Raw genomic sequence first — 27,348 nt, 5'->3', positions numbered from 1 at the left:
ACTCCACTGAACACAGGCCCAGGTCCATCAAATACTCCACATGCATAATGCTTATTCTTCAGATTATTCTTGTGAACCTTGTTATCAACAGCTGTACCGAATACATTTCCGGGGAAAACAGGACAATTGGTACCAGGATAATGTACTGGGAAAAGCTGTGCCTTCTTTACTCTTCTGTCAACTCTCACAAAATGTTCCAGGGTGAATGTAATACAGATAAACTGGAATCACTAGAAATGCTCAGCAGGTAAGGAACAGCTGTGGGGAGAGGAAAAAAGTTAGCAATTCGGTTTCCTAACCTTTCATCAGAATGGATTCAAACATCATCCAGTTTTTAGTGGAAAATCTTGGGTTGTTCTCCATGGAGTGGTAGGGACTGAGGGAAGATCGGATGGAGGTTTATAAGATTATGAAAGACATAGATAGAGTAGACGGGGAGTATTGTTTCACTGTTTAGAAATGTCTAATACCAGAGGACATGCAATGACGGTGTGAGGGAGTAGTTGCAAAGGAAATGTTAGGGTAAGTTTTTCTACTCAGAGAGGTGTGGATGCCTGGAATGCATTGTCTGTTATGGTGGTGGAAGCCAACACATTGGAAGCTATTAAGAGATGTTTAGGTAGGCACATGGGTGTGAGGAAGATTGAGAGGATATGGACATTGTGTACATAGGTGTCATTATTTTTTTTTGGGGGGGGGTTTGATTTACTTTTTATCTGGTTTTGCACACCATTGTGGCCGATGCGCCTGTTCCTGTGATGTACTGTTCCATTTTCTGTTCTATCTTCAGCATCTTGAGTTTCCCTTTGACTCCCACCAGCAGATAGACAGTTGACAGTGAGGGGGAATTTCCAAAAGTGAATTGAATTCTGAAACCCCGGTCTATTTCTACTGGGGCAAACACAAAATAGCGTATATAATCACAGCCTCTCCCTGCGAGGGATGGAATGGGAACTCATTCTCTGCTTTGCTTCAGAACTTCAGAACCTCAGAACCAAACATCTGAGCACAGAACAGAAATACTCGCTCAACATCTCATAAACCCGGACAACCTGATCCCCTGATTCATTTTATCTGGGTGAAAACGTGTGGTATTCCAGGATCCAACCTCAGAGGGTCACAGCCCACACCCAGAGCCTCACACATCTTTTCCACATATCACATTGGGTGTTTCCACATCTCACACTGACAGACTCACGCTACCAATATCCAGCCCCTGGAGACGTCTGCTTCACTGCGGAAGGAGGAACATCCAGCCACATCTGTAAAAGCACCAACGTAGACCGAAGCCCAAACACTACCAGTTCCATATTCCTGGAGCCCCCATCCCAAGATTGTATCTCAAGCACCAACTCTCCCAGGGCTCTTTGCTGCCGGTAATATGCGGCAGTGTCTCAGCTAATCCCAGTTCAATCTTCTTGCTGCGTGGGATCTCGCCCAGTACAGCTGGCTGCCATGTTTCCTGCAGTGTAGCAGGAACAAAATGTAAAATTATAAAGTAGAAAATGCTGGGAACTCAGTTCATCAGACTACATCTCTGAAAGGACAAATGGTGGAAGACCCAGTTTCAGAACTGAGACTGTTCGAGATGCTGCCTATCTGCTGAGCGTTTCCAGTATTTTCTCCTCCTTACTTTGAATTTCCTGCAACTGTAGTATTCTCTCCCTCCTCGTTTTAATGCACAGATAGTACCTGATTGTAAAATATCAACAACACCCTAAACAGTAAATGCCACCCCACCCCAAACCATTTGTTAGTTCCTCAGTTCATTCTGACCCTGGTGTAATACATTCCATACAGTCAATGCTCACAGCATCCTTTCCTCCCACTGTCATTCTGTCACATTTGCTCCTGAGGCCGCTGAGAAGCGGTGACCACAGAGCGATAAAAATGTGCAGCACTTGCTGCAGCTCTGACGGGCTGTTACCCTGGAAACAGAGGAAGTGGCTCACCGAAAATAACCGAAAAAGGAAATAACAAACTCAACATCAGATGCTGTGAGTTTCATTTTGACAAAGATTAACACTGCAGCCATTTTGTAACGGTGAAACTAAAATTGAAATGGTTGCTTTTACCCTGCCACCTGCTGTGTTCAATTAAACCTCTGGTAGCTCCAGCTATCAAAAACCCAATCCTGGAAAAGATGTAAAACAAATCTTCGCAATGAAGACAAAATTTAGAAGAGAGTTTGCTGAAATATATCATTGTGGCATTGGGACACAGGCTGGACAGAGATTGAACAAAATGGTTGATAGATATCATTGATGTGGTGGGATACAGACTGGACAGAGATTGAACAGTGGGTTGATATATATCATTCAGTTGGTGGGATTCAGACTGGACAGAGGTTGAACCAGATGGGCAGGGAATGAGCAGATGGAACCCGGTGGGAGAAGGAATCAAGTGCACTCTCCGATGGTCGTCCAGTAATACACAGACACTGAAATAATAGTACACACTACTAGATAACAGATTCCAATATAACAAAGCCAGAGCAAACAATAGCCCTGGAGGAACGTTGTTTTCTTTTTACTGTGTACTGTCCCAGTAGCTTATGGTCGAAATGACAATAAACTTGACTTGACTAAGAAGTTCGGTATATGTCGTTTTCCACCCTACACGCTTCATCAGTGCTCCGGAGAAAGTATCCCATCCCGATACCGCACAGCTTAATACAACTACTGTCTACCGCTCTTCCTTTAACTGAATGAAGTAGCGGAGAACTGTGGACACAGCTGAGCACACCATAGAAACCAACCTCCCCTCCATGGACTCAGTCTACACTTCCCGCTGCCTCAGTAAAGCAGCCAACATAATGAAAGATCCCCACAACCTGAACATTCTCACTTCTCACCCTCCCACAGGGGTGAAGATAAAATAAAACAGAAACATACCACCGGGCTCAGGGACAGTGTCCATTCGGCTGTGATAAGCGAACTGAATGTTCCCCAGCGGGATGAGATGGAGCTCACAGTCTAAATCGATCTGACCTTGCACCACATATCTACCTGCACTGCACTTCCTCTGTAACCAGAATGAGTTGTTACACTCTGGTATCGTTTTACCTCAATGTACTGCTGTAATGTATTGATCTGTGTGGATGATACCGAAGACACGATTTTCACTCTACCTCTGTACATGTAAAACAAAATAAAGATTCCCCATTTTAATCGTGTGGAAATATTAGACGGCCTGGGTTGCTCCTTTGGAAATTCTGGAGGGAGTGTACACAATTCCGAGAAACTCAGATAAATGAAACAACACTTAATTCCCGCATTAATAGGCTCATATATCGGGAAACACTGGCTGCATTTCGGCAAGTCGTTGCAATGGAAAGAAGATGGAAATAAACTTCCCAGTACCCCGAGAGGACGTTGGAGATCTGGATCTCACTGTCCTACGTTAGAGATCTGGATCTCACTGTCCTGTCTGAACGGGGGATAAATGAAACTACTCATACACGTGGATCAGTGTCCCGAGGGTGTGATTACTCTGTTGAACCCTCGCGTCTGCAAGAACACACCAGGCCGAACGGCCTATTCCAGTGTGCTGGACATATGTAAAACAGTTATCGACCCCAGGCATCGATCCAGGTGAAGTTTGGATCCGAGACCGGGCCGGGTGATGGAGGTAAAGGTCCCCAGCTACATCTTAATGGATTTGTTCAGTCTCGGCTTCACCACCTCATCCCGCTCCTGGGACCAGAACAACCGGGGCTGAGCGGCGGCTCATCTCAGGCGGTTCGGTGTGACGGTCCCATAAGCCGGACCGACCCCGGCAGGTTGTGTCCAGGAAGTGGGACGAGGCCGCCAGTTCGAGGAAGTTAACGGGACGCTCTGCCCAACATCAGCACCACCTCCCACCCCACCCCACCCCACCCCACCCCACCGGGATCGACATCAGTACTCACCGATGGGAAATTGTCGGTCGCGTTCACACCTAGTGACCGGCCTCAACACTGACCGATGAGAACTTGATCAATTTGTCCCGCAGACAGCGATCGGTTCACCGGCTCCCAGCCAACGATCCGCTTCAATAGAGAACGGAAAGAACAGCACCGCCCATCCGGGGACTGTGAGAGCGGGGGCGGAGCCTCGGCAGCGGCGGGGGCGGGGCCTCGATAATAAAACCCCGCAGATGCTGCAGATCTGCGCTTGAAATGGGAGCGAGAAACGGGATCACGTGACGGGTGGAGGGTCTCCCATCTGAACCGGTGACGCTGTTCCTCGCCCCTCACACGCAGCCCGACCCACCGCTGCGTTTTACACGTTATTTCATTTTTTACACCAGCTACATTTTAAAATTTTCCCTCTTTGTCTTCCCCATCCCCATCGCTCCACCTCCCGGTTCTCCGAGTTACGGTTTCGATTCCCATCCCGGTCCGATACACAATTCCCACCCGAACAGGAGTTGTGCAGGTTTCATGGAAATCACTTCTATGCTTGTAAGCACTAATTTCTATTCACATTCCTCCGGAGCCTCGCTGGACAGGAACACTGAAATATCAAGTGAGAAACAGTAGGAGGTGGCCATTCAGCCCCTCAAACCATCAACAAGATGTCGGTTGTTCTCCCATCTCAGCCAAGAGTTTTTGTCCGATCCACAGTTCCTCGATCCCTTCGGTCTCCACACATCTGCCGGCCTCTGTTTTATGCGAAGACGATCACTGAGACTTCATCGTCCTCCAATACTCATTCTGCTGAATCTCTAAAACAAACACTCTCTAACTTCTTCGATAACCCTCCATGGATTTAAATTCCATTTCTGCAGCCCCATGTTGGCCCAAACACTTACTTCGCACCCCTGTCACTAGTTCCACCTTCCCATCTCCCTCCTCAGCTGGATCCACCTCTCACTCCTCAGGTCTTGCCCCATCTCCACCCCTCACCTCTTTTCTCTGACTATTTCCCGTCCACTCTCAGTCCAGAGGGAGGGTCTCAGCCCAAAATATTGAAAATTGATTTCCCTCCACAGATGCTGCCCGACCCATTGAGTTCCTCTGGCGGTTTGTTCTTTGGTCTACATAACCCATGTTAGTATGGGGAGCATATTCCAGATATAATCTCAACAAAGCCCAAATAATTATTACGGTAATCACTCTGGACAACAAAGGCTTTGCTTCCTCAACCTTCAGGTGTATCTTCTGAATTTTGGGCTACTGATCATGAAAACCAACATGAAGTTTCCCTACCACGCTCCATTTTTTTGAAATCACTTATGCTTATTATTTCAATTCATAATTTAAGTCAATTAAAATGTTGCCTACAATGTAAGTTGGCAAGTTTCCTATCTTGTCCAGGCATGCTTAGGCGTCGCGGCTGCTGCACGGAAGAACAGGCTTTTGTAAATATTATAGAGTTCAGGATTGTAAGGATGGAATTTTCTATCACCGGGCACAAACATTTCTATGAAGGATTTTGATATTTGAGACAGATGTTTCCCGGAATAACTGATGCCAAGATTAAGGAAAGCACTTTTGTTGGTCCACAAGTCAAACAGGTCATCAATGACAGGCAACTTGAAGAATTTCTAGTGGGACCGGAGAAAATCACATGGAAGGCATTCAAGAAAGTTGTTGAATTTTGTTCTCGGCATCTACAGAGCACCAACCTACATGCAGCTGGTTGAAATCATACCTCAAACATATAAAACCATGAAATGCAACATGTCACTAAAGATTCATTTTCTGCATTCCCGTTTAGACTTCTTCCCTGTAAATCTCGCTGCTGTTAGTGATGAGCAGGTGAAAGGTTTCATCAGGAGATAGCGGTCACGGAGAGAAGACACCGGGGCAACTGGAATTCATCAATGCTGGCGAATTATTGTTGCACACTAAAGCAAGCAGGCTCAGACACTGAGCACAAATGAAAATCATTAACAAAATAATTTTAACTTAGTTGAACTATTGGATAGCATCAGTACCATCATGCAATTAAACACATTATATTCAATAAAAGTTAATTTGTTGTTTCTCCAAGTTCCTACGTGATACAAGAAGTCTGAACTTATATTTGTGTTCATCTCCAAGCAGTCTCTCATCAGCAAAAAAATTCGGAGGAAGCAACACTTTTGAAAAAATAATGTTGTCCATACCTCACTTAAACACGAGAGGACCTGCAAATGCTGGAAATTCAAAGCAACGCACACAAAATGCTGCTGGAACTCAGCACATCAGGCAGTGTCTGTGGAAAAGTGTAAAGAGTCGACATTTTCGGCAAAGAGTCTTCTTCATTACTGAGGAGGGATGGACAAGATACCTGAATAAAACTTTGGGGGAGGAGAAAGAGGCGAGCTGGACGGTGACAGTGAAGTCAAGTGTAGAACAAGTTAACGGCTGGAGAAGAGAGAATCGGACAGTGTCAATAGGAGAAAGAGAAGGAGGGGACTCAGGGGAAAGTAATAGGCTGGTGAGCAGAAATGAAAGTTCAGAGAAGGGCATAGAGGAGTGTGAGGCGTTGGACGTGTTTACTGGAAGGAGAATTCAATACTCATGTAATCGGGTTGGAGACTGCCTAGATGGAATATATGGTGTTGCCCCTTCACTCTGGGGGTGTTCTCATCCCGGCACGAAAGGAGACCATAAATCGAGACGTCAGAATGGGAATCATAATTAAAATGTTTGGCCACTGCGAAGTCCCCCTTCTTGCAGATGATACAGAGACGCTCAACAAAACGGTCTCCCAATTTACAGTGGGTCTCACCAATGTAAATCAGGCTCCATCGGGAGCACGGGACACAATAGACGACCCCAACAGATTCGCAGGTGAGGTGTTGCCTCGTCTGGAAGGACTGTTTTGGGCTATGCATGAAGGCGAGGGAGAAGGTGTACGGGTAGGTGTAGAACCAAGGCCGTTTGTAGGGATAAGTGACTGGAGGGAAATTAGTGAGGAGGGATGATTGAACAAGGGAATTGAGGAGGGATGATCCCTGTTGAAAGAGGAGGGTGGGGTGGGAGCGAGGAAGGTAAAGATATGTTTAGTTGTAAGACCTCACTGTATATTGTGGAAGTTGCAGAGGCTGAAGGGGAGGTAGATAAGGACAAGAGGAACTGTATTATTATCTTCTTCCTGTCATTGATCCCAGTGTGAATCAACCTCGCTAGCTCCCCGTGAATCCCATGTGACCGAAACTTCCAGATCAGCTGCCGTGCGGGATCTTGTTCGAGGCTTTACCAAAGTCCATTTAGACAAAATCACGGCTCAACTTCATCTATCTACATATTTACCTCCTCTAACATCTCCAGAATACTTGACAGATATGATGTCCCGCTGGATGGTGTAGTCGGTGATTTCCCCAAAACCAATGTCCAACCACCCGAGGCTGCAGCTTCACTGCAGACTGAGGAAATTCCAATCCCAGCTGTAGAATTGCCAACCTGGATTGAAATCCATACACTGCCAGTTCCATGTTCTGAGAGAATCCATCCTGATAGTATGACCCAGTCACAGACACTTCGATGCCGGCGATTTGCCGTGGTGCTGCTGCCACTTTTGATTTACAAACTGAGCTGGAACTGGAACCTGAAGACCCTCTGCCGGGTCGGGGCTCAGGCTGGTGAACCAGGCTGTAGCTTGAGAGAGGATACCGCTACACTTCAGCATGTCTCCAGCAGCTAAACTGAGCACATTTGATCACCATCTTATTGCCGTGAGGGATCCTGCCCAACACGATTGGCTGCCATGTTTCCCTCAGGGTAGCAGAAACAAAATGTAAAATTATAAAACAGAAAATGCTGGGGACTCAGTACATCCAGCTACATTCCTCAAAGGAGAAATGGTGTGGATTGACCCATTTTCAGAACTGGGACTGTCTAAGATGCTGCCGATCTGCTGAGCATTTCCAACTTTCTCTCTTGTATTACTTTACATTTCCAGTAACAGCATTCTTTGTTCATTTTCAGTGCACAGATAGTAGCTGTTTGCAAAATGTTTGGGACAGACTAAAATGTTTAAACCATTTGTGTAAATGCCACTCTGACCCCTCCAATTTGTTAGTTCTCAGTTCATTCTGACCCTGGTGTAATACATCCCATACAGTCAATGCTCACAGCATCCTTTCCTCCCACTGTCACTCTGTTACATTTGCTCCTGAGGCCACTGTCTCTACGCTGAGAGGCGGTGACCACAGAGCGACAAAATGTGCAACACTTGCTGCAGATCTGACAGGCTGTTGCCCTGGAAACGGAGGAAGTGGCTCACCAAAAATAACTGAGAAACGAAGTAACAAACTTAATATAAGATGTTATGCGTTTCATAGTGTCAAGGATCAACACTAGGCCACTTTTTAACAGAGAAACTAAAATTGTAATGCCTGCTTTTACCCTGCCTCGTGCTGTATTCAATTAGACCTCTGGTAGTTCTTGTTAACAAAGGAAAAAAAAATAACAAAAACACAGAAAAAAATAAAAAAATAATAAAACAACAACGAATCCTGGAAAATTAAATGAAGTAAAAGGTGAAAGAGAACACTTTACAATGATGACATAGGTCAGAAGAAAGTTTGCTGATACTGATCAGTGAAGTATCCTAAAATGACACAGCTAGAACAAACAATAAGAAATTTGGCATATACCGTTTGCCCCTGACCAAACTTTATCAATGAGTCACGGAAAGTATCCGATATGGATACTTCCCGCCTTCGTACGGCTGCTGCTCTGCCCATGAGAAGTTGAAACATCAGAGAACTGTGGACACAGCTGAGCACAGCATAGAAACAGGCCGCCCCCACCCCCCATGAACTGTCTCTATATTCCCCGTTGCCTCAGCAAAACAGGAAACATAATCAAAGTTCTCCACAAACCTGGATATTCTCACCTCTCCCCACCCATCCGGTGGAAGATTAAAAGAAAACAGAAACATACCACTGGGCTGAAGGATGACCTCCATTTTGCTGTGATATCAAATTGAATGTTCCCAGTATGATAGGACACAGCTTAATAAGATGGACTGTCGACCTCACTATCTAACTCCATGTGACCTTGGACCATATGTCTACCTGCACCGCACTTTCTCTGTAACCATAATGATTTGTTACATTCAGTTATTATTTTACCTTCCATCACCTCAATGTTCTGTTGTAATGTATTGATTACTATGGATGGTTCGCAAGACAGGTTTTCACTATACCTCGGTACATGACAAGAATAAACGTCCCCACTTTAATTGTGTGGAAACATCAGAGAGAACGAGCTTTTCCTCTGGAACATCTGTAGAGAGTTTTCACTAAAGTGTACACACTATTGAGGAACCCACATAGAAATATAGAAACATAGAAAATAAGTGCAGGAGTAGGCCATTCGGCCCTTCGAGCCTGCACCGCCATTCAGTACGATCATGGCTGATCATCCAATTCAGAAACCTTCCCTCCATACCCCCTGATCCCTTTAGCCACAAGGGCCATATCTAACTCCCCCTTAAATATAGCCAATGAACTGGCCTCAACTGTTTCCTGTGGCAGAGAATTCCACAGATTCACCACTCTCTGTTTGAAGAAGTTTTTCCTAATCTCGGTCCTAAAAGGCTTCCCCTTTATCCTCAAACTGTGTCCCCTCGTTCTGGACTTCCCCAACATCGGGAACAATCTTCCTGCATCTCGCCTGTCCAATCCCTGTAGGATTTTATACGTTTCAATAAGATGCCCCCTCAATCTTCTAAATTCCAACGACTATAAGACTAGGCGAACCAGTCTTTCATCATATGAAAGTCCTGCCATACCAGGAATCAATCTGGTGAACCTTCTTTGCACTCCCTCTATGGCAAGGAAGTCTTTCCTCAGAGTAGGGGACCAAAACTGCACACAATACTCCAGGTGTGGTCTCACCAAGGCCTTGTACAACTGCAGTAGTACCTCCCTGCCCCACTATTCGAATCCTCTAGCTATAAAGGCCAGCATACCATTCGCCTTTTTCACCGCCTGCTGTACCTGCATGCCCACTTTCAATGACTGGTGTATAATGACACCCAGGTCTCGTTGCACCTCTCCTTTTGCTAATCAGCCACCATTCAGATAATATATATATACACACACACACATAAATGGAATACGCTTAATTCTCACATTAATATGGTCACATACCCGGAAATATCGGCAAGTGGTAACAGGGGAATGGAATCAAGAACAAAATGCCCAGACAGAAAGAGATGACGTCACTGATCTGGATGTCACTGCTGGTCTCAACGGGTGAAAGATAAAACTGCTCATACACGTGGGGTGATGCCCCGAACGTGGAGTTACTGCCATTAATCTTCTCTGTCTGCAAGAGCACAACAGGCCGAATGGCCGCTTCCCGTGTACTGGAACTATGTAAAACAATTGTCGACCCCAGGCATCGCTGCAGGTGAAGTTTAGATCCGCTACCGGGCCGGGTGATGGACATAAAGATCCCCGGGTACAACTCCACAGATGGGAGTAGTTCCAGCATCCCGCCTCATCCCGCTCCCAGGACTAGAGCAACAGGGGCTGAGCGGAGGCTCATCTCCGGCGGCTCGGTGTGAAGGTCCCACAACCAGGATTGACCCCGGCAAGTTTTGGCCAGCAACCCGGACCGAAACCGCCTGTCCGTGTGACTTAACGATACTCACTACCCATCGTCAGATTTCCCGCTCGGGACCGGCCTCAATACTCACCGATGGGAGCTTCCCCCGCAGACAGTAAATCTTCCCCCGGCTCCCCGCCGACGATCCGCATCAACGCTGAACGGAAAGGAAACCACCGACTGTCGAGACTGAGCATGCGCAGTATGAGCTCCGCGTCTTCAGCGCTGTGGTGGGCGGAGAGCGGTGGTGGGGGAGCGGACACAAACCTGCAGATGCTGCAGCTCCGCGGTAAACGGGATTGGTGAGTCTCTCATGTCAATATTAGAATCAGGTTCAATATCACCGGCACGTGTCATAAAAATGTGTTGTCTTTACGGCAGCAATACTAAGTAATACATAATAACAGAGAAAAACTGTGAACCACAATAAGGACGTGTGTGTGTGTGTGTGTGTGTACAATTTTTTGAGAAGCACAGATGAATGCAAGAGGTTCAAATCTCCCTTAAATAGGGTCATACATCGGGAAACAGTGGCTGCACTTCAGCAGGTCATAACGGTAAAATGGGCTGAAAAACAAATGCCCACCCACAGTGGGAGGAGGTGACTAATCTGGACGCCACCGCCTTGTCTGAACGGGCGAAAAATGAAAGATGAAAGATGGGTATAGTCCCGGCATCACCGCCTCATTCCTCCCCCGCCCGTCAGGACGAGAACAACAGGGACTGAGCGGAGGTTCATTTCGGACGGTTCTCTGTGAAGGTCTCACAACCCGGACCGACGCCGGCAGGTTCTGCTCCAGGAAGCGGGGCGAGGCCGCCAATTCGGAGAAGTTAACGGCACTGACTGCCCAACATCAGGCCTCCCCGCTTGGGACCAGCCTCGATACGCACCGATGTGAACTTGATGTCTTCACCCCGCAGTCAGCGATCCCTCCCTCGGCTCAGTAAAGCAGAGCGGAGGGCGGGACTTGGGAAACAAACCGGTGTGACGAACCAGCAGCAATAGATTACAAATAGAGTCCGGGTTAGATGTTAAAACCACTATCTTTATTAGTAACTACTTATAATATCTTAACTTAAGCAGGATAAACAAAAGTTAACAGTGTTACGTAGGCACATATGTGTGTGGCTTCCAAGGTAACAAACTTGGAAACAAAGCTAGAGTCTTACGAGGGTGAAATATGCAAGTTCGGTTGTCCACGAAGTGAATAATGGGAGAGAGAGAGATATCTGTAATCCCAGGCAAATGCAGAGAGTAGGCGATCACGTCGAATTTCACAGATAAACGGAAGAGCCGTCGTCGAAGATCTTATCCGTTGAATCGATCCAAAGTCCACTCAAATATCTCACCAAAGTGACCTGTCACAGGAATGTCGTCTTCAAGTGGTGACCACATCATATACCCAGGCAAGGGTTAACTTCGAGTGGTCCCACAGGACATTCCTGAACCCACTCCGATGGATTATACGAAGTTTGAGACACGTTCATCTGGAGCAATCCTGCCCCGGCAGTTCTTAGTTCTAACTCTTACTCAGACTGCGAAAGTACCTGTGCGTTCTCTCGCTCTCTCTCTCGCTCTCTCTCTCTCTCTCTGTCTCTATTTTAATCTGCACAAACTGCGAAAACTTGTGACTGACGTCATAGTCCCGCCTCACTCAGGCGCTCTTAAAGTGACAGTCCACAGTGCGAAACCGCAGGCCCGTAACAACCGCAACTGCTGCACATCTGCGGTAATGTGTGATCACGTGACCGGTGGGAGGGTCTCCCCTGACAATGTCAGAATCTGGTTTAATATCACCGGCAATGTCCTGGAACGTGTGATCTTTACGGCAGCAGTACAATGTAATTCATCATAGCCGAAAAAAGTAAATTTATAGATGTGTGTGTGTGTGTGTGTGTGTGTGTGTGTGTGTGTGTGTGTGTGTGTATTAAATTAAATAAGAGTGCAAAATTTAAATTAAAGCGTAATTAACCGATTCTCCACTGTAGTTGTGTGGAAATATAAGGCAGCCTGGATTGCTGATTTAGATCTTCCAGGGGGAGGTTTAATTGTACTGTACACATTTTTGAGAAGTGCAAGTAAATGGAAAAGTTGTTAAATCTCGGAAAGGTGCGGTCATAGAAACATAGAAAACATACAGCACAATACAGGCCCTTCGGCCCATAAAGCTGTGCTGAACATGTCCCTACATTCGAACTACCTGGGTTTTACACATAGCCCTCTATTTTTCTACTGCTGCATATAGTCATCCAGGAGACTATTCAAAGACCCTATCGTTGCCGGCTCCACCATCTCCACCGGCAGCCCATTCCACGCACTCACCACTCTCTGCGTAAAAGTCTTACCCCTGACATCTTCTCTGAATCTGCGTCCAAGCACCTTAAAACTGTGCCCTCTCGTGCTAGCAATTTCAGACCTGGGAAAAAAGCCTCTGAATATCCACACGATCAATGCCTCTCATGATTTTGTACACCTCTAATAAAGATGATTGAGGTCGAATCGTTCGGATAGAGATGGTGCTCGGTACTCGGTGTCGGAGGGCTGATCGGAGCTCGAGGTTTTCTGAAGACTCAGAGTTGACTGTGGTGGGGCATGGCAGGGAGAGTTTTCTTCCTTCTCCCGTCTGCGTGAGATGCGGACTGTTCCTCATCAAGTTATGGTATTGTTGCACTGTTGTAACTATATGTTATAATGTCTTGGTCTGTCCGGTGTTTTGTGATATCACACCGGAGGAAATATTGTATCATTTCTTAATGCATGCATTACTAAATGACAATAAAAGAGGACTGCGAGTCTTCATAATCTAATTTTACAAATTATCCAGCTGCTGCTGGGTGATCAGATTAAATCGGTTATTTCCCTCAGTCCTATTTCTCGGAGCACTGTAACTGCAGATTCCAAATATAGTTGTAAACTGTACCGAAATTTCGACCCTCCTTGTGGAACACGGCTGCCCGCTGCCTTCTGGCCAGAATTCACTCTAATCATCTGCCTCCTGTGAGTAAGCCAATTGTGAACCAATCAGCCAGGTTTCCCTGTGTCCCATGCCTCCTGACTTTCTGAATGAGTCCACAATGGGGAACTGATCAAACGCCTGACCAAAATTAATGCACCCAGATCGACAGTTCTGATTCTTCTGTTTGTTTTAATTTCACTTTTTCAAATAATTCTGTCTGGCTCAGAAAGGACAACACGTCCCTGAATTGTAGTCTGTGTTGCGTATTAATGATAATTTTGTTTTTGTTCCACAACACTCTTTGCCCTCTCATTCACTATACCAGTCCCACCCTGGTCTGACTGTCCAAATGCACCAACTCTCACTTGTTCAAGTTGAAAACTACTGACCATTTCTCAGACCATTTCCGTAACTAACCAAGATGTCTTTGAAATTCATTGTAACCTGTTGCAATATCAGCTAGACTCCCGAAATTAGTATCAAACTGGCTAACCGTGCCATGTACATTCTTATACAAATCAATGGCATGAATAACAAATTAATGAGGTCTCGACACTGACACACACATCCCACTCGTCACAGGCCTCCATTCGCTAAATCCATCTTCAATCATCACCCTCTGCTTCTTGTTCTCGATCCCGGTGTGAATCCACCTCGCTAGCTCCCCGTGAATCCCATGTGACCAAACCTTCCAGATCAGCTGCCATGCGGGATCTCCTTACAGACATTTCCAAAGTTCAGATGAACAACATCACTGCCCTATTTCATCAATCCTCATAGTAAGCTGTTCAAAAACCTCCAGAATACTTGAGAGGTATGATGTCCCACTGGGTGTGCAGACGGCAATTTCCCCATAACCAATGTCCAACCGCCTCAGACTTCAGCTTCACTGCAGACTGAGAAAATTCCAAACCAGCTGTCGAATTACCAACCTGGACTGAAGCCTGCATACTGCCAGTTCCATATTCTCAGAGTCACCTGCCCAATATTATCACCCGTACAAAGACGCTCTGGTGCCGGTGATTTGCCGTGATGTTCCTACTATTTCCAATTCACAAACTGAGATGGAACTGGAACCTAATGACCCTCTGCCATGGCCAGTGGTCAGGCTGGTTCCCCGGTCTGTAGATTGTGAGAGGATGCAGATACACTTCAGCTTGTTTCCAACGACTAAACTGAGCACATTTGATCACAATGCCATTGCTGTGTGGGATCTTGCCCAGCACAGCTATCTGCCATGTTTCCCCTCAGTGTAGCAGGAACAAAATGTAACATTATAAAGTAGAAAATTATGAGAACTCAGGACATCAGTTTACATCTATGAAAGGAGAAATGGTGGAAGACCCGATATCAGAACTGGAACTGTCCAAGATGCTGTCGATCTGCTGAGCTTTTCCAGTATTTTCATCGTCTTACTTCAAATTTCCTGCAACTGTAGTATTCTCTCCCTCTTCATTTTAATGCACAGATGGTAACTGATTGCAAAATATCAGCAACGCGCTAAAATCTAAATACCACCCCACTCCAATCAGTTCATCATTTCAGAGTTCATTCTGACCTTGGTGTGATTCATTCCATACAGTCAATGCTCACAGCATCCTTTCCTCCCACTGTCACTCTGTTACATTTGCTGCTGAGGCCACTGTCTCTACGCTGAGAGCCGGTGATCACAGAGTGATAAAAAGTGCAACACTTGCTGCAGCTCTGACGGGCCGTTACCCTGGAAACAGAGGAAGTGGCTCACCGAAAATAACCGAAAAAGGAAACAACAAACTCAACATCAGATGCTGCGAGTTTCATTATTACAAAGATTAACACTGCAGCCATTTTGTAACGGGGAAACTAAAATTGAAATAGCTGTTTTTACCCTGCCACATGCTGTATTCAATTAAACCTCTGGTATTTCCAGCTATCAAAAAAAAACAAACAAAAAAAAAAAACGCACAATCCTGGAAAAGATGCAAAACAAAACTTCACAATGAAGGCAAAGTTTAGAAGAGAGATTGCTGAAATATATCATTGCGGCAATGGGATACAGACTGGACAGAGGTTGAACAAGATGAGCAGGGAATGAGCAGATGAAACCAGGTGGGAAAAGGAATGTCGTCCAGTAATACACAGATACTGAAATAATAGTACACACTACTAGATAACAGATTCCAATATAACAAAGCCAGAACAAACAATAAAAACTTTGGTATATGTCCTTTTCCACTCTACACATTTTATCAATGCTCCGCAAAGAGTATCCCATCCGGGTACTTCACACCTTCACACGGCTACCGCTCTTCCTTTAACTGAATGAAATAGGACACAGCTGAGCACATCATAGAAACCAACTTCCCCTCCATGGACTCAGTGTACACTCCCCACTGCCTCAGTAAATCAGCCAACATAATGAAAGATCCCCACAACCTGAACATTCTCACTTCTCACTCTCCCACTGGGGCGAAGATAAAATAAAACAGAAACATACCACCCAGGCTCCGTGCCGGTGTCCATTCGGCTGTGATAAGCGAACTGAATGTTCCCCAGCGGGATGAGTGGACTCCTGACCTCACAGTCTAAATCGATGTGACCTTGTACTACATATCTACCTGCACTGTACTTCCTCTGTAACCAGAATGAGTTGTCACACTCTGGTATCGTTTTACCTCAATGTACTGCTGTAATATATTCATGTGTATGGATAATACCGAAGACACGGTTTTCACTCTACTTCTGTACATGTAAATCAAACTAAAGATTCCCCATTTTAATCGAGTGGAAATATTAGACACCTGGCTTGCTCCTTTGGAACTTCTGGAGGGAGTGTACACATTTCCGACAAACCCAGATAGATGAAAATAGAAGACTTAATTCTCGCATTAATAGGGCCAGATATTGAGAAGCATTTCGGCAAGTAATAGCAAAGGAAAAAAGATGGAAATAAACTTCCCAGTCCCCGAGAGGACGTGAGAGATCTGGATCTCACTGTCCTGTCTGAAAGGGGAAAGATGAAACTACTCATACACGTGGATCAGTGTCCCGAGGGTGCGATTACTCTGTTTAACCCTCGAGTCTGCAAGAACACAACAAGCCGACGAACGGCCGCTTCCAGTGTAAAACAATTATCGACCCCAGGTATCGATCTCGGTGAAGTTTGGATCCGATACCTGGCCGGCTGATGGGGGTAAAGTTTTGCAGGTACAACTGAACGGATGGGTTCAGTCTCGGCATCACCACCTCATCCCGCTCCTGGGACCAGAACAACCGGGGCTGAGCGGCGGCTCATCTCAGGCGGTTCGGTGTGACGGTCCCATAACACAGACCGACCATGACAGGTTGTGTCCAGGAAGCGGGACGAGGCTGCCAGTTCGAGGAAGTTAACGGGACTCTCTGCCCAACAAAAGTTCCCTCCTCCACGGGATCGGTTTCAGAACTCATCGATGGGAAATTGTCGGTCTCGTTCTCCCCTCGGGACCAAACGGCGATCCGATTCAACAGAGAACGGAAAGTAAACCATTGCCCACCCGGAGACTGTGAGAGCGGCGGCGGGGCCGCGGAAGCAATCGGAAGCAGATCAGCGTTTGAAATGGGAGCAAGAAACTGGATCACGTGACGGGTGGAGGGTCTCCTGTCTGAGCCGGTTCCTCAGCTCCTCGGTTCCCACACTCTGCCCGACCTACCTGCCGCATTACACATGTAATTTCATATTTCCACCAGCTTCATTTTAAATTTTTCTACGGTACCTTCGCCGTCTCCATCGCTCGCCGCAACCCACCTCGTCTGACACACAATTCAGACCTGAACAGGTATTGTACAGGATTCATTCATATAACTTCTATGTTTATAAACACTGATTTCTATTTACATTCCTCCGGCCTCACTGGACAGGAACACTGAAACATCAAGTGAGAAACAGCAGGAGGTGGCCATTCAGCCCCTCCAACCATCAACAAAATGACGGCTGCTCTCCCATCTCAGCCACATGTTTCTGCCCGATCCTCATTTCCTCGGTCTTCACACATCTGCCGGCCTCTGTTTTATGTGAAGACGATCAGAGATCGTCATCGTCCTCCAGGGATCAGTCTGCTGAATCTCTGAAACAAATACTCTCTAATCTCCTTGATAATCCTCCATGGAATTAAAATCCATTTTTTGCAGCCCCGTGTTGCCCCAACCACTCACTTCCCACCCCCGTTACTATTTCCACCTTCCCACCTCCCCCCTCACCTGGATCCACCTCTCACTCCCCAGCTCTTGCCCCATCCCCACCCCTCACCTCTTTTCTCTGACTATTTCCCGTCCACTCTCAGTCCAGAGGGAGGGTCTCGGCCCGAAATGTTGACTGTCCATTTCCCTCCATAGATGCTGCCTGAACCACTGAGTTTTGCCGGCAGTTTGTTATTTGGTCTGTGTAACCCGTGTTAGTATGGGGAGCAGGATTTTACACCATATTCCAGCACAATCTCACCAAAGCCTAAATAATTGTTACGGTAATTACCAGACTTAAACATGAGAAAGCCTGCAAATGCTGGAAATCCAAAGCAACACACAAAATGCTGGAGAAACTCAGCGTATCAGGCAGTATCTATGGAAAAGAGTAAACCGTCGACATTTTGGGCAAAGAGCCTTCTTCGTTACTGAGGAAGGAGAAGGAAGATATCTGAATAAAAACAGGTAGGGGAAAAGAGGCGAGCTGGAAGGTGATAGGTGAAGTCAAGTGTCGTACAGGTCAAGGGCTGGAGATGAAAGAATCAGAGACGTGTTAAAAGGAGAAAGGTGAAGGAAGGGATCCAGGGAGAAATGATAGGCCGGCGAGAAGAAATGAAAGTTCACAGTGTGGAATAGAGAAGTTTGCGGGGTGGGTGATTTGTTTACTGGAAGGAGAATTCAATATTCATATAATCAGGTTGTGGGATGGAATACAAAATGTTGCTCCTCCGCTCTGAGGGTGGTCTGATCTTGGCACAAAAGGAGGTCATAAATCGAGACATCGGAATGGGAATCAGAATTAAAATGTTTGGCCACTGTGAAGTTCCCCTTGTGGTAGATGATACCGAGATGCTCAACAAAACGGTCTCCCAACTTATGGCGGGTCTCACCAATGTAAAGGAGGCCACATCGGAAGCATAGGACACAATAGATGACCGCAGCAGATTCGCAGGTGAAATGTTGCCTCACCTGGAAGGACTGCTTTGGCCTCTGAATGGAGGTGAGGGAGGAGGTGTACAGGTAGGTGTAGTACTTAGGCCGCTTGCAGCGATAAGTGGGTGGAGGGAGATTAGTGAGGAGGAATGAATGAACAAGGGAATTGTGGAGGGAGTGATCCCTGTTGAAGGAAGAAGGCAGGGTGGGAGCAAGGAAGCTAAAGATATGATTAGTTGTAAGATCTATTTGGAGATGGTGGAAGTTGCAGGGGCTGAAGGGGTGGTAATTAAGGACAACAGGAACTCTATCACTATTATAGTGGTGGGAAGATGGGGTGAGCAGGAACGGAAGGAAAATGGAGGAGAAATGAGTGAGGACAGCATCAATAGTGGAAATAGGACAGCCACATGATGGGAACAGATGTGGCGGAAGCGAAGAATAATATAATGTACTTTTGACCTTCACCCTACCCACTGCACCTGAGCCCCTCACCATTTAAACACACTCAGTGTTTCTGTTTCTCCGACAGAAGTGGTGATCTCACATTTCCCACATCGGGCTCCAGCTGGCCTGTTGTTCCCACTCTCTTCTTTTGCCTCCATCACCCCGAAACCTCTCGACAACAGACACAGAACATAGCACAGTACAGCACAGGAACAGGCTCTTCTGCCCACAATGGTGTGCTGAACCAATTAAATTAGTAATCAAATGTCCAACTAAGCTAATCATTTCTGCCTGCACCATGTTCACAATCCTTCCATTTCCCTCACATTCACGTGACAATCTAAACACCTCTTACCAATCCCCAATATATCTGCCTCTACCACCACCGCAGGCAGCACATTCCAGTCGCACCACTCTGTGGGGGGGGAAACTTACCTCTCACATCCTCTTTGACACCACCTCACCTTAAATGCAAGCTGTCTGGAATTAGATATTTCAACCATGAGAGAACGATACCGTCTATCTACACTACCTATGCTTTTCATAATCTCAGAAACCTCTACCTAGTCTCAGGCCAGCCTGCACCACACTAGAGAAACAATCCAAGTTTTACACTGGAATGATCGAAGTATCCTGGGACATGGACTTGTGTGGAACATTCAATTTAAATTCATTCTCCTACAGCACAGAGTTTGTCCTACCTCTCGTTACAGCTCATGCCTTACAACCAACGTCTACCCACCCGACCGGAAACTTCTGCTTCATTGCAGAAGGAAGAAAATCCAGCCCCATTTGCAGAAGCACGAAGCCAAAGACAAAGTCCAGACACTGCCAGTTCCATAATCCTGGAGCCCGATCCCAGGATTTTAGTCCAATCACCAACACTCTCAGGACTCTTCCCAGTCGGTAATACGCTGCGGTGTCTTGTCTGTTCCCAGTTCTAAAACTAACACCTCCCTCATCCCAAACAGAACTGGAACCTGATGATGCTTTAACTGGGCAGGGAACCCAGGCTATGGGTCACCAGCAGCTGGGAATATATTTTAACTTTTCTCCAGCAGGTAAATTGAGCACATTTGTTCACCATGTTATTGCTGAGCGGGATCTGGAGCAGAGCAATTCGCCGCCACAACTCCCGTAGTGTAACAAGAACAAAATCTTTTAATATAAAATTGAAAATAAATCACTGGAAGCTCACTACAGGTTTTTCTTCTTTTTGATGTACAAATATTGACTGACTGCAAGATGTTAGCGACATTCTAATCAGATTTGTATAAATGCAATCCCTACATTCATTAGTTATCTTCTTCATTCCAACAAAGGATTCACATTCCATGCAGTGAATGCTCAAGGCATCCAGGCATCCACACCGGCTCCAGAGGCCACTGAGGGGCGGTGACCAGAGAGCAATAGAAATGTTCCAAACTCCTTGCAGCTCTGGTGGGCTGTTACCCTGGTGATGGAGGAAGTGGTTCAGGAGAACTAAGTGAAATAAGAAATAACAGACTCAACCTGACATGCTTTGAGCTTCATTATGACAAAGATGAACAGAGAACACTTGGCCATTTTGTAATGGAGAAGCTAAAATTCCAATGTCTGTTTTAACCCTGTATCGGGGTGCATCCAGTAAATCTGTTGGTATTTCCATCCCTACAGAACTTCCAGCAGTGCAGAAGCTGTTCCGAAATCAAAACACGCTGTTGGATGCCGCTTGTCTGTTCCAAATGTCACTATAGGATATTTACAAAGTCCATCACACAATGCATTGTAGTGATAACCATTAAGTGTCCTTCTCTGTTCAATTGAGTGTTTAAAAATTCCATCATATTCTTGTGTCTGCAAATAACTTATAACTACAATCAACCACAGGCATTGATGTAGGTTTTATTCAGATCCTGCTACTGGACAGATTGATGGCAGGGAAGCTCCCCAGATACAATTGAATGGGTTGAGATTGTGACCTCAGATACAATATTCCCTTCCTGTTAAAAACTTCTTGAACCCATCCACTCCATCCAGACCTCATGATTTCATTGAGGTTCCTGTTCCCAGAGTCACCATCCCACCATTGAGAACAGACCCAGAGACACCAAATTCCCCTCATACTTAAAACCTTTCATTCCAGAATCACTCTTGTGAACTTTGCAAACGAAAACTGGAATAAGCACATTTCCATGAATAACAGAAAATTTGCTGGCTGGATAATTTATTCAGAAAACCTGTGTTTTCCGTACTGCCCCAATAGCTGTCTCAAGCTATCTCCTGATGATCTGATATATCTGTGCGTGGAGCCGAAAGAGATGGGAAGATCTTTAATGATAACTCTGTGCCTGAATTTACTTGGGAGTTAGATATAGAAACGAGGAACGTTAGTTAAGTCATAGATTGTATAGGGATTACACATCAGGAGCTTGCTGGCTTGATATGAACTAGGATGTATAAATCCCCTGGGCCTGAGAAGGTGTACCTCGGACCTTATGGCAGGCTAGTGCAGAGACTACAGGAGCCCTGGCAGACACGGAATGTTTCAAAGGTATGGTTAATATCAGAGAAATATCTACAATATACTTCCGGAAATCATTTGTCTTTGCAACCATGTTGCTGGTATGTAAGGAACTGAGTTACTGGGGTAGGTTTGAACTGTTATAAACTGATTCCCTGATGCACAGAATGACGGCAGATGTTAGCAGGGGTTCCCAATCCTTTTTATGCCATGGACCCCTACCATTAACCATGGCATCCGTGGACCCCAGGTTGGGAATACCTGCTAGAGGTATACAAAACTACGATGGTAGAAATAGTGTGAATGCGTGCAGGCCTTTGGCCTTCAGGTTGGGTAAGGTCATGGGTTTAGGACAAAAAGTGAAATATTTGAAGGGAATTTGAGGAGCAACTCCTTCACTCAGAAGGTGGTGCAAATGTGGATGCAGGTTCAATTGCAGTATTGAAGAGACGTTTGTGTGGGTACATGGATGAGGGAGGTATAGACGTCTATGGTCTGGGTGCACGTGGATGGGTCCAGGCAGAGAATGGCACAGATTAGATGGGCCAAAAGCCCTGTTTCTGTGCGGTAAGAGAATGAATTACATTGTGCGTCCTACACAAGTCCATTTCCCAGGAGACTTCAATCATTCCAACGAAATCTTCTAAAAAACTGCAAATACAAGAAATACTCTACAGATAAAGAATATCTGTGGAGAGGAACAAAGTTAATGCTTCAGCTCCAACACCCCGTGTCAGAATAGCTACAAACAATTTCTGATTTGATTTCAGGTCTCCAGCATCTTGAGCGTTGCTTTAATTTCCAGCTGCTCACAGACAGATGACAGTGAATGGGAATTTCCAAACACGGTGACAATACTGAACCCGAGGTAGATAACCAACAATGCAAACACTGAACAGATCATTCCAGATAGTCACTACCTCTGTGTATTGAGATGACCTCGCAGGTCTATTCGATCTCTCTGATCTTTGGTACGTGTGCCCATTCAGCCCCTCTAACCATCAACAAGATGGCGGCTGCTCTCCCGTCTCAGACACATGTTTCTGCCCCATCCTCATTTCCTCCATCCCTTCAATCTCCACACATCTGCCGACCTCTGCTATACGTGAGGACGATCACTGAGTCTTCACCACCCTCTGTGGTGGGGATTTACAGACATTCACCACCCTCGGAGTGGGGACATTTCCCCTCATCTCAGTCCCGGACAGTCCACCCCCTTTTTCAGAGACTGGGATCCCTGGTTCAACCGGTAATGATGTTGTGCATTTTAATGTGTTCACCTCTCAGTCCTCGATTCTCCAAATGGAAGGGTAATCGCATTTGATCTTTCTTCATATGATGACTCACCACTCCAGGGATCAGTCTGGTGAATCTTCATTGCACTCTCCAATGTCTTTGTTAATCCTCTATGGAATTAATTTCCAACGACTGCAGCCCCATGTTTCCCCCTACCTACTCTTATCCCACCCCTGACACTACCTCCACCTTCCCACCTCGCCTCTCACGTGCATCCACTTCCCACTCCCCAGTTCTTGCCCCATCCCCACCCATCACCTCTCTTCTCAATTTCCCATCTACTCTCAGTCTTAAATACCCCCGACCTGGCTCCACAGCTGCCTCTGCTAATTTCACAAATTCACTACACTCTGACTTTGTCTGTATCTCTGTTTTAAATAGACGCCCCTCTATCCTGAGGCTGATTCACCATTTTAATTGTGTGGAATTTGACCGCCTGGATTGCTGATTGGGATCTTCCGTCGGGAGAATTAAGTGAAATGCATGCATCTTTCAGTAGCCCGGATAGCTGGATAATAATGAATAAATGGCCGACAGGTCGGGGAAGTTAACAGGACACACTGCCCAACATCAGACCACCCATGTCAACACTGGTGTCAGTACTCAGTGATGGAAATGTGGTCTCTCCCCCGGAGGACCCTGTCCCTCTCCCGATCCCACAGACGATCCGCTTCAATAACGAACGGGAAATAACCACCGCCCTCCGGGGGCTGTGTGCATGCGCAGAGTGATTATTGCGCAATCAGAGCGGAGGGTCTCCCCAGGGAACAAATTCCAGTGACTCACTCCGTGGGGGAAAATCAAACTTACCCCTCACATCTCCTTTAACCTACCCACTCTCACTTTAAATGCATGGCCTCTTATCTCATATATTTCAACCCCGGGAAAAAAGATATTGTCTATCTACTCTATAGATGTCTCTCATAAACTTATAAACGTCTATCAAGTCTCACCCCAGCCTGCGTGTGTCCAGAGAAAACAACACAAGTTTGTCCAGCCTCTCGTTATAGCTCATGCGATCTAATCCAGGCAATATCCTGGTAAACCTCTTCTGCACCCTCTTCAAAGCCCCAACATCCTTCCTAGAATGGGAGCAACCAGAACTGTTTGAATTACTCCAGATGTGGTCTAACTAGTTTTATAAAGCTGCAACACAACTTCCCGACTTTTGAACTCAGTGCTTCAACTAATAAAGACAACCACGCCATTTGCCTTCTTAACCACCCGATCTAACTGTGCAGTCTCTTTCAGGGAGCGATGAACTTAGAGTCTAAAATCCCTCTGATCATCAACACTGTTCAGGGTTTTGCATTTAACAGTGTACTGTCTCTACATTCGAACTACAGGTCTGCCAAGATGATCTTCACCAATCAAATCTCACTGAGATTTCTCAGGTCCTGTTGAATTTATTGCCAAGTGCATAAGTACGGGAAGGTACAGGTACAGAGAAACATTGACTTGCAGCAGCATCACAGGCAGGTGCATTCAGATAACACACAGAACAGAAATTATACAATTCTCTGTCAGTAACAATATAGAAATATGTTTTACGTCATCCTGCTAACAGGACCAGAACAACAGGGGCTGAGCGGCGGCTCATCTCAGACGGTTCGGTGTGAAGGTCTCACATCTCGGACCGACCCCGGCAGATTCTGTCAAGGAAGCGAGGCGAGGCCGCCAGTTCGGGAAAGTTCATCCCCTCCCCCTTCAGGTTTCACCGATCACCTTGTGTTTCTCTCTCCCTCCCCCACCCCCACCTTTCATTCTCCAGTCCTGCCGAAGAGTTTCCACCTGTAACGTCCCAATTCACTCTCACTATGGAATGAGCAAAGTCACTTTAACCCTTTCTCCAGCAGGGAAACCGATAATACCTATACCCTGATATAGGAGACACCACTTACATCTGATCCCGTAACCGGATGGTGTTCAGTGCGGTGCCGGGTAACCACAGTCTGACATCCCGGATGAGCGTCAATGGACCTGGATCAGTATGCTTAACCTGCGCGGCCAGCTCAGTCTGAGATGAGGCATAATTTGACATTTTCGGACACCAATAGGTGCTAAATAAATCACACATCACCTGACAACAGATGACGGGCGCGCAGGGTTTCCCAAATGGTCTGAGCGTGGTCCCAGGAGCGCGAGGGTGACGCGGTCCGCGAGAGCGCGCGTGTCTGGCAGTGAGCGGGACGGGGCGGGGCCGTGAGTTGGAGCACGAGAACCCCAGGGAGTCTGCAGCGGGATTAGCAGGGAACGGGGATCGTGCCTATCGGTCCGATACTGTGCTGTCCAGCACCCCGAGTCAGTCATAAATCCGACCCCCTAACGCAGCTGGGGCAAGTAAATAACGCACAAAGCTGGACGTAAGTAATTAATGTTTGTTTTCAGTTCAAATACATAAATAAAATCCTGTGTCCCTTCGCATGCAGCCATTCTACTAGCTTACATTAGATAAATTGTCAGAGCTTTTATGGTCAACGGACCACACGAGCCCTCAAAACTGCTGCTGCAGATACCGAGGTCATTGTTAATCTGATCCAAAAGTTCATTGCCTATTCCCCATGTCCATCCTTGTAATACTTCAAACCCGCTGTTTATCAAGTATCACGGCCTCCAACAGAATCAAAGACTTTGTTTCCACTGGCAATAAACGAGAGGAGTTCAAATTGCTCACAATCGACACAGGAACAATAGATGTATTCGTCTGAATAAGAAACTCTGAAAACGGAACATGTGTTTGCTGTACAGCTCTCGCACCCTTGCTTTCAAACAGGTGGCCACTGTTCGTAATCTTTAGTTAACTTGTGAAAATTTTCAACCATACAAGTAGATAACAGTAGGAACACACAAATCACCGCCGCCAGAAGAGGCTTAAAAAAAAGCAAATAGCTCCTTGATCGCTGATGCAATGCACAGACAACTGGTTGTTTGGAAATAAAGATCCAAAATAAATATCAGAAGCTGAATTATTCCCACCTTAATTCCAGAAGAATACTCTGATAGCGTGGATACTGTGTATCGTTTCTTACAGATAGCCCCGCCCACCGCCCCACACGGAGCTCTCGCAACCATGACAACACACACAACACTGGAGGAACTCAGCAGGTCAGGCAGCTCTACGGATGGGTGTAAACAGTCGACGTTACGGACCGAGTCCCTTCATCAGGACTGGACTGGAAAGGAGAAGAGGGCAGATGATTGACTGATTTGGAAGGTGCGGCTTGTTGTTCTGTGAGACTCGGTGCTCAGGGTCTGCGGGCAAGCAGCTGCCTGTCCCGGCACATTCCTCAGAACAGGGAGCGGCCGTTCCGCTGAAATCAAATCCAAACCGGTTCGACAAAACACTGTCCTTCCAGCGTGAAGAAAGTTTAACCTGTTCCGCTACAGCGAAGAGCGATAGAGCCAGTGACGCGATGTAAAGTACATTAGCTGGGGTCTCGAAGGTCGACTGTTCTTTTTTCCATAGATGTTTCCTGGCCTGCAGAGTTCCTCCAGCGTTTTGTGTGTGTTGCTCGGATTTCCAGCATTTGCTGATTTTCTCTTGTTTTAGAGGGATCGGTGACGGGTCATTGCCCCGTGAGATGTTTCATAAGTCAGTACCGGGGCGAAAGATGCCTCTGCTCACACTCAGTAGAACCACACTGGAGAGTATTTCTGGCTGACGGCAAAAACCTCGTTTCTCTTAATCCATTTGGACAATAATTGACTCGCTTCTCCCACTAAATTCACTCCCGATCCCGACCAAAGCCGAGCCACGCTAAATTGTTGTGCAGAATAATAGACAACACTTACCTCTGATGTTGTAATCGGATGGCGTTCAGTTTGGTCCCGGGAAATCAGTCTGACTTCCCGGGTGACCGACAACGTTCCTGCACAGGTGTGCTCACCCTGTACGGAGAGTTGAGCCTGATCTGCTGCTCCCGAGGCCACTCGGCTGTGATGTGTCCGTCGCTCATTACAGATGGACAGGGCCGGGTGAGCCGGGGTAGAGCGGGACTGCCGCAGTCCGGGTCACAATAACTCTCACCGGCTCAGGACGGGTCTGACAGCGGGAGGAGGCGGGAGCGGGATCAATGCAGCAAACCCTAAAGAGGAAAACAAACCGGCTGCGTTAACCCTTTCTGTCCGGATTTCCGTGTCGATCTCTCCTTTTTCTTTCATCGCAACCAGTGGGGCGGAGTTTCTCTGTTTAACTCAGCCAGTCCTAGGCTGCGAATTTGATCCAGCCCGGGTTCTGGGAGGGTCTGATCTCCGCCCCTTATGTAAGAAGGACTGCCCGGCGTCGTTATGGATTCAGCTCAAACGTCCCTCATCTGTTCAGGTACAGAGAGCTGTCTTTCTGCTAAAATTAAACCAAACAAGTTCGGCTGTATATATTCACACTCAACTGGTCAAGGATTTTCTCAGCACTTCTCAATTCAGGGGAATTTAGTAACATACATGTACTAAGGATTGTTGCATTTCCATCCGGACAACTATTG

The 27,348-nt window shown here is 46.4% G+C and overlaps 2 protein-coding genes across 2 annotated transcripts in view; one reads left to right on the top strand and one right to left on the bottom strand.

Annotated features, from left to right (window-relative positions):
- The window catches only part of LOC140208244 (uncharacterized), a 70,916-nt gene extending 63,664 nt beyond the window's left edge, over positions 1 to 7,252 (bottom strand). The window contains exon 1 of the mRNA XM_072276773.1: positions 7,226 to 7,252. Within this exon, the coding sequence (XP_072132874.1) occupies positions 7,226 to 7,237 (12 nt within the window). The 5' untranslated portion in view covers positions 7,238 to 7,252. The remainder of the gene's footprint in view (positions 1 to 7,225) is intronic.
- LOC140208265 (uncharacterized) overlaps positions 1 to 27,348 on the top strand; it is a 515,327-nt gene that overhangs the window by 309,170 nt on the left and 178,809 nt on the right. The gene's annotated exons all lie outside the window — the stretch shown is intronic.

This window comes from Mobula birostris, chromosome 13 (genome assembly GCF_030028105.1).
Source record: "Mobula birostris isolate sMobBir1 chromosome 13, sMobBir1.hap1, whole genome shotgun sequence".
In the NCBI taxonomy this organism is placed as follows: Eukaryota; Metazoa; Chordata; class Chondrichthyes; order Myliobatiformes; family Myliobatidae; genus Mobula; species Mobula birostris.
This window is presented reverse-complemented; position numbering and strand designations above follow the sequence as displayed.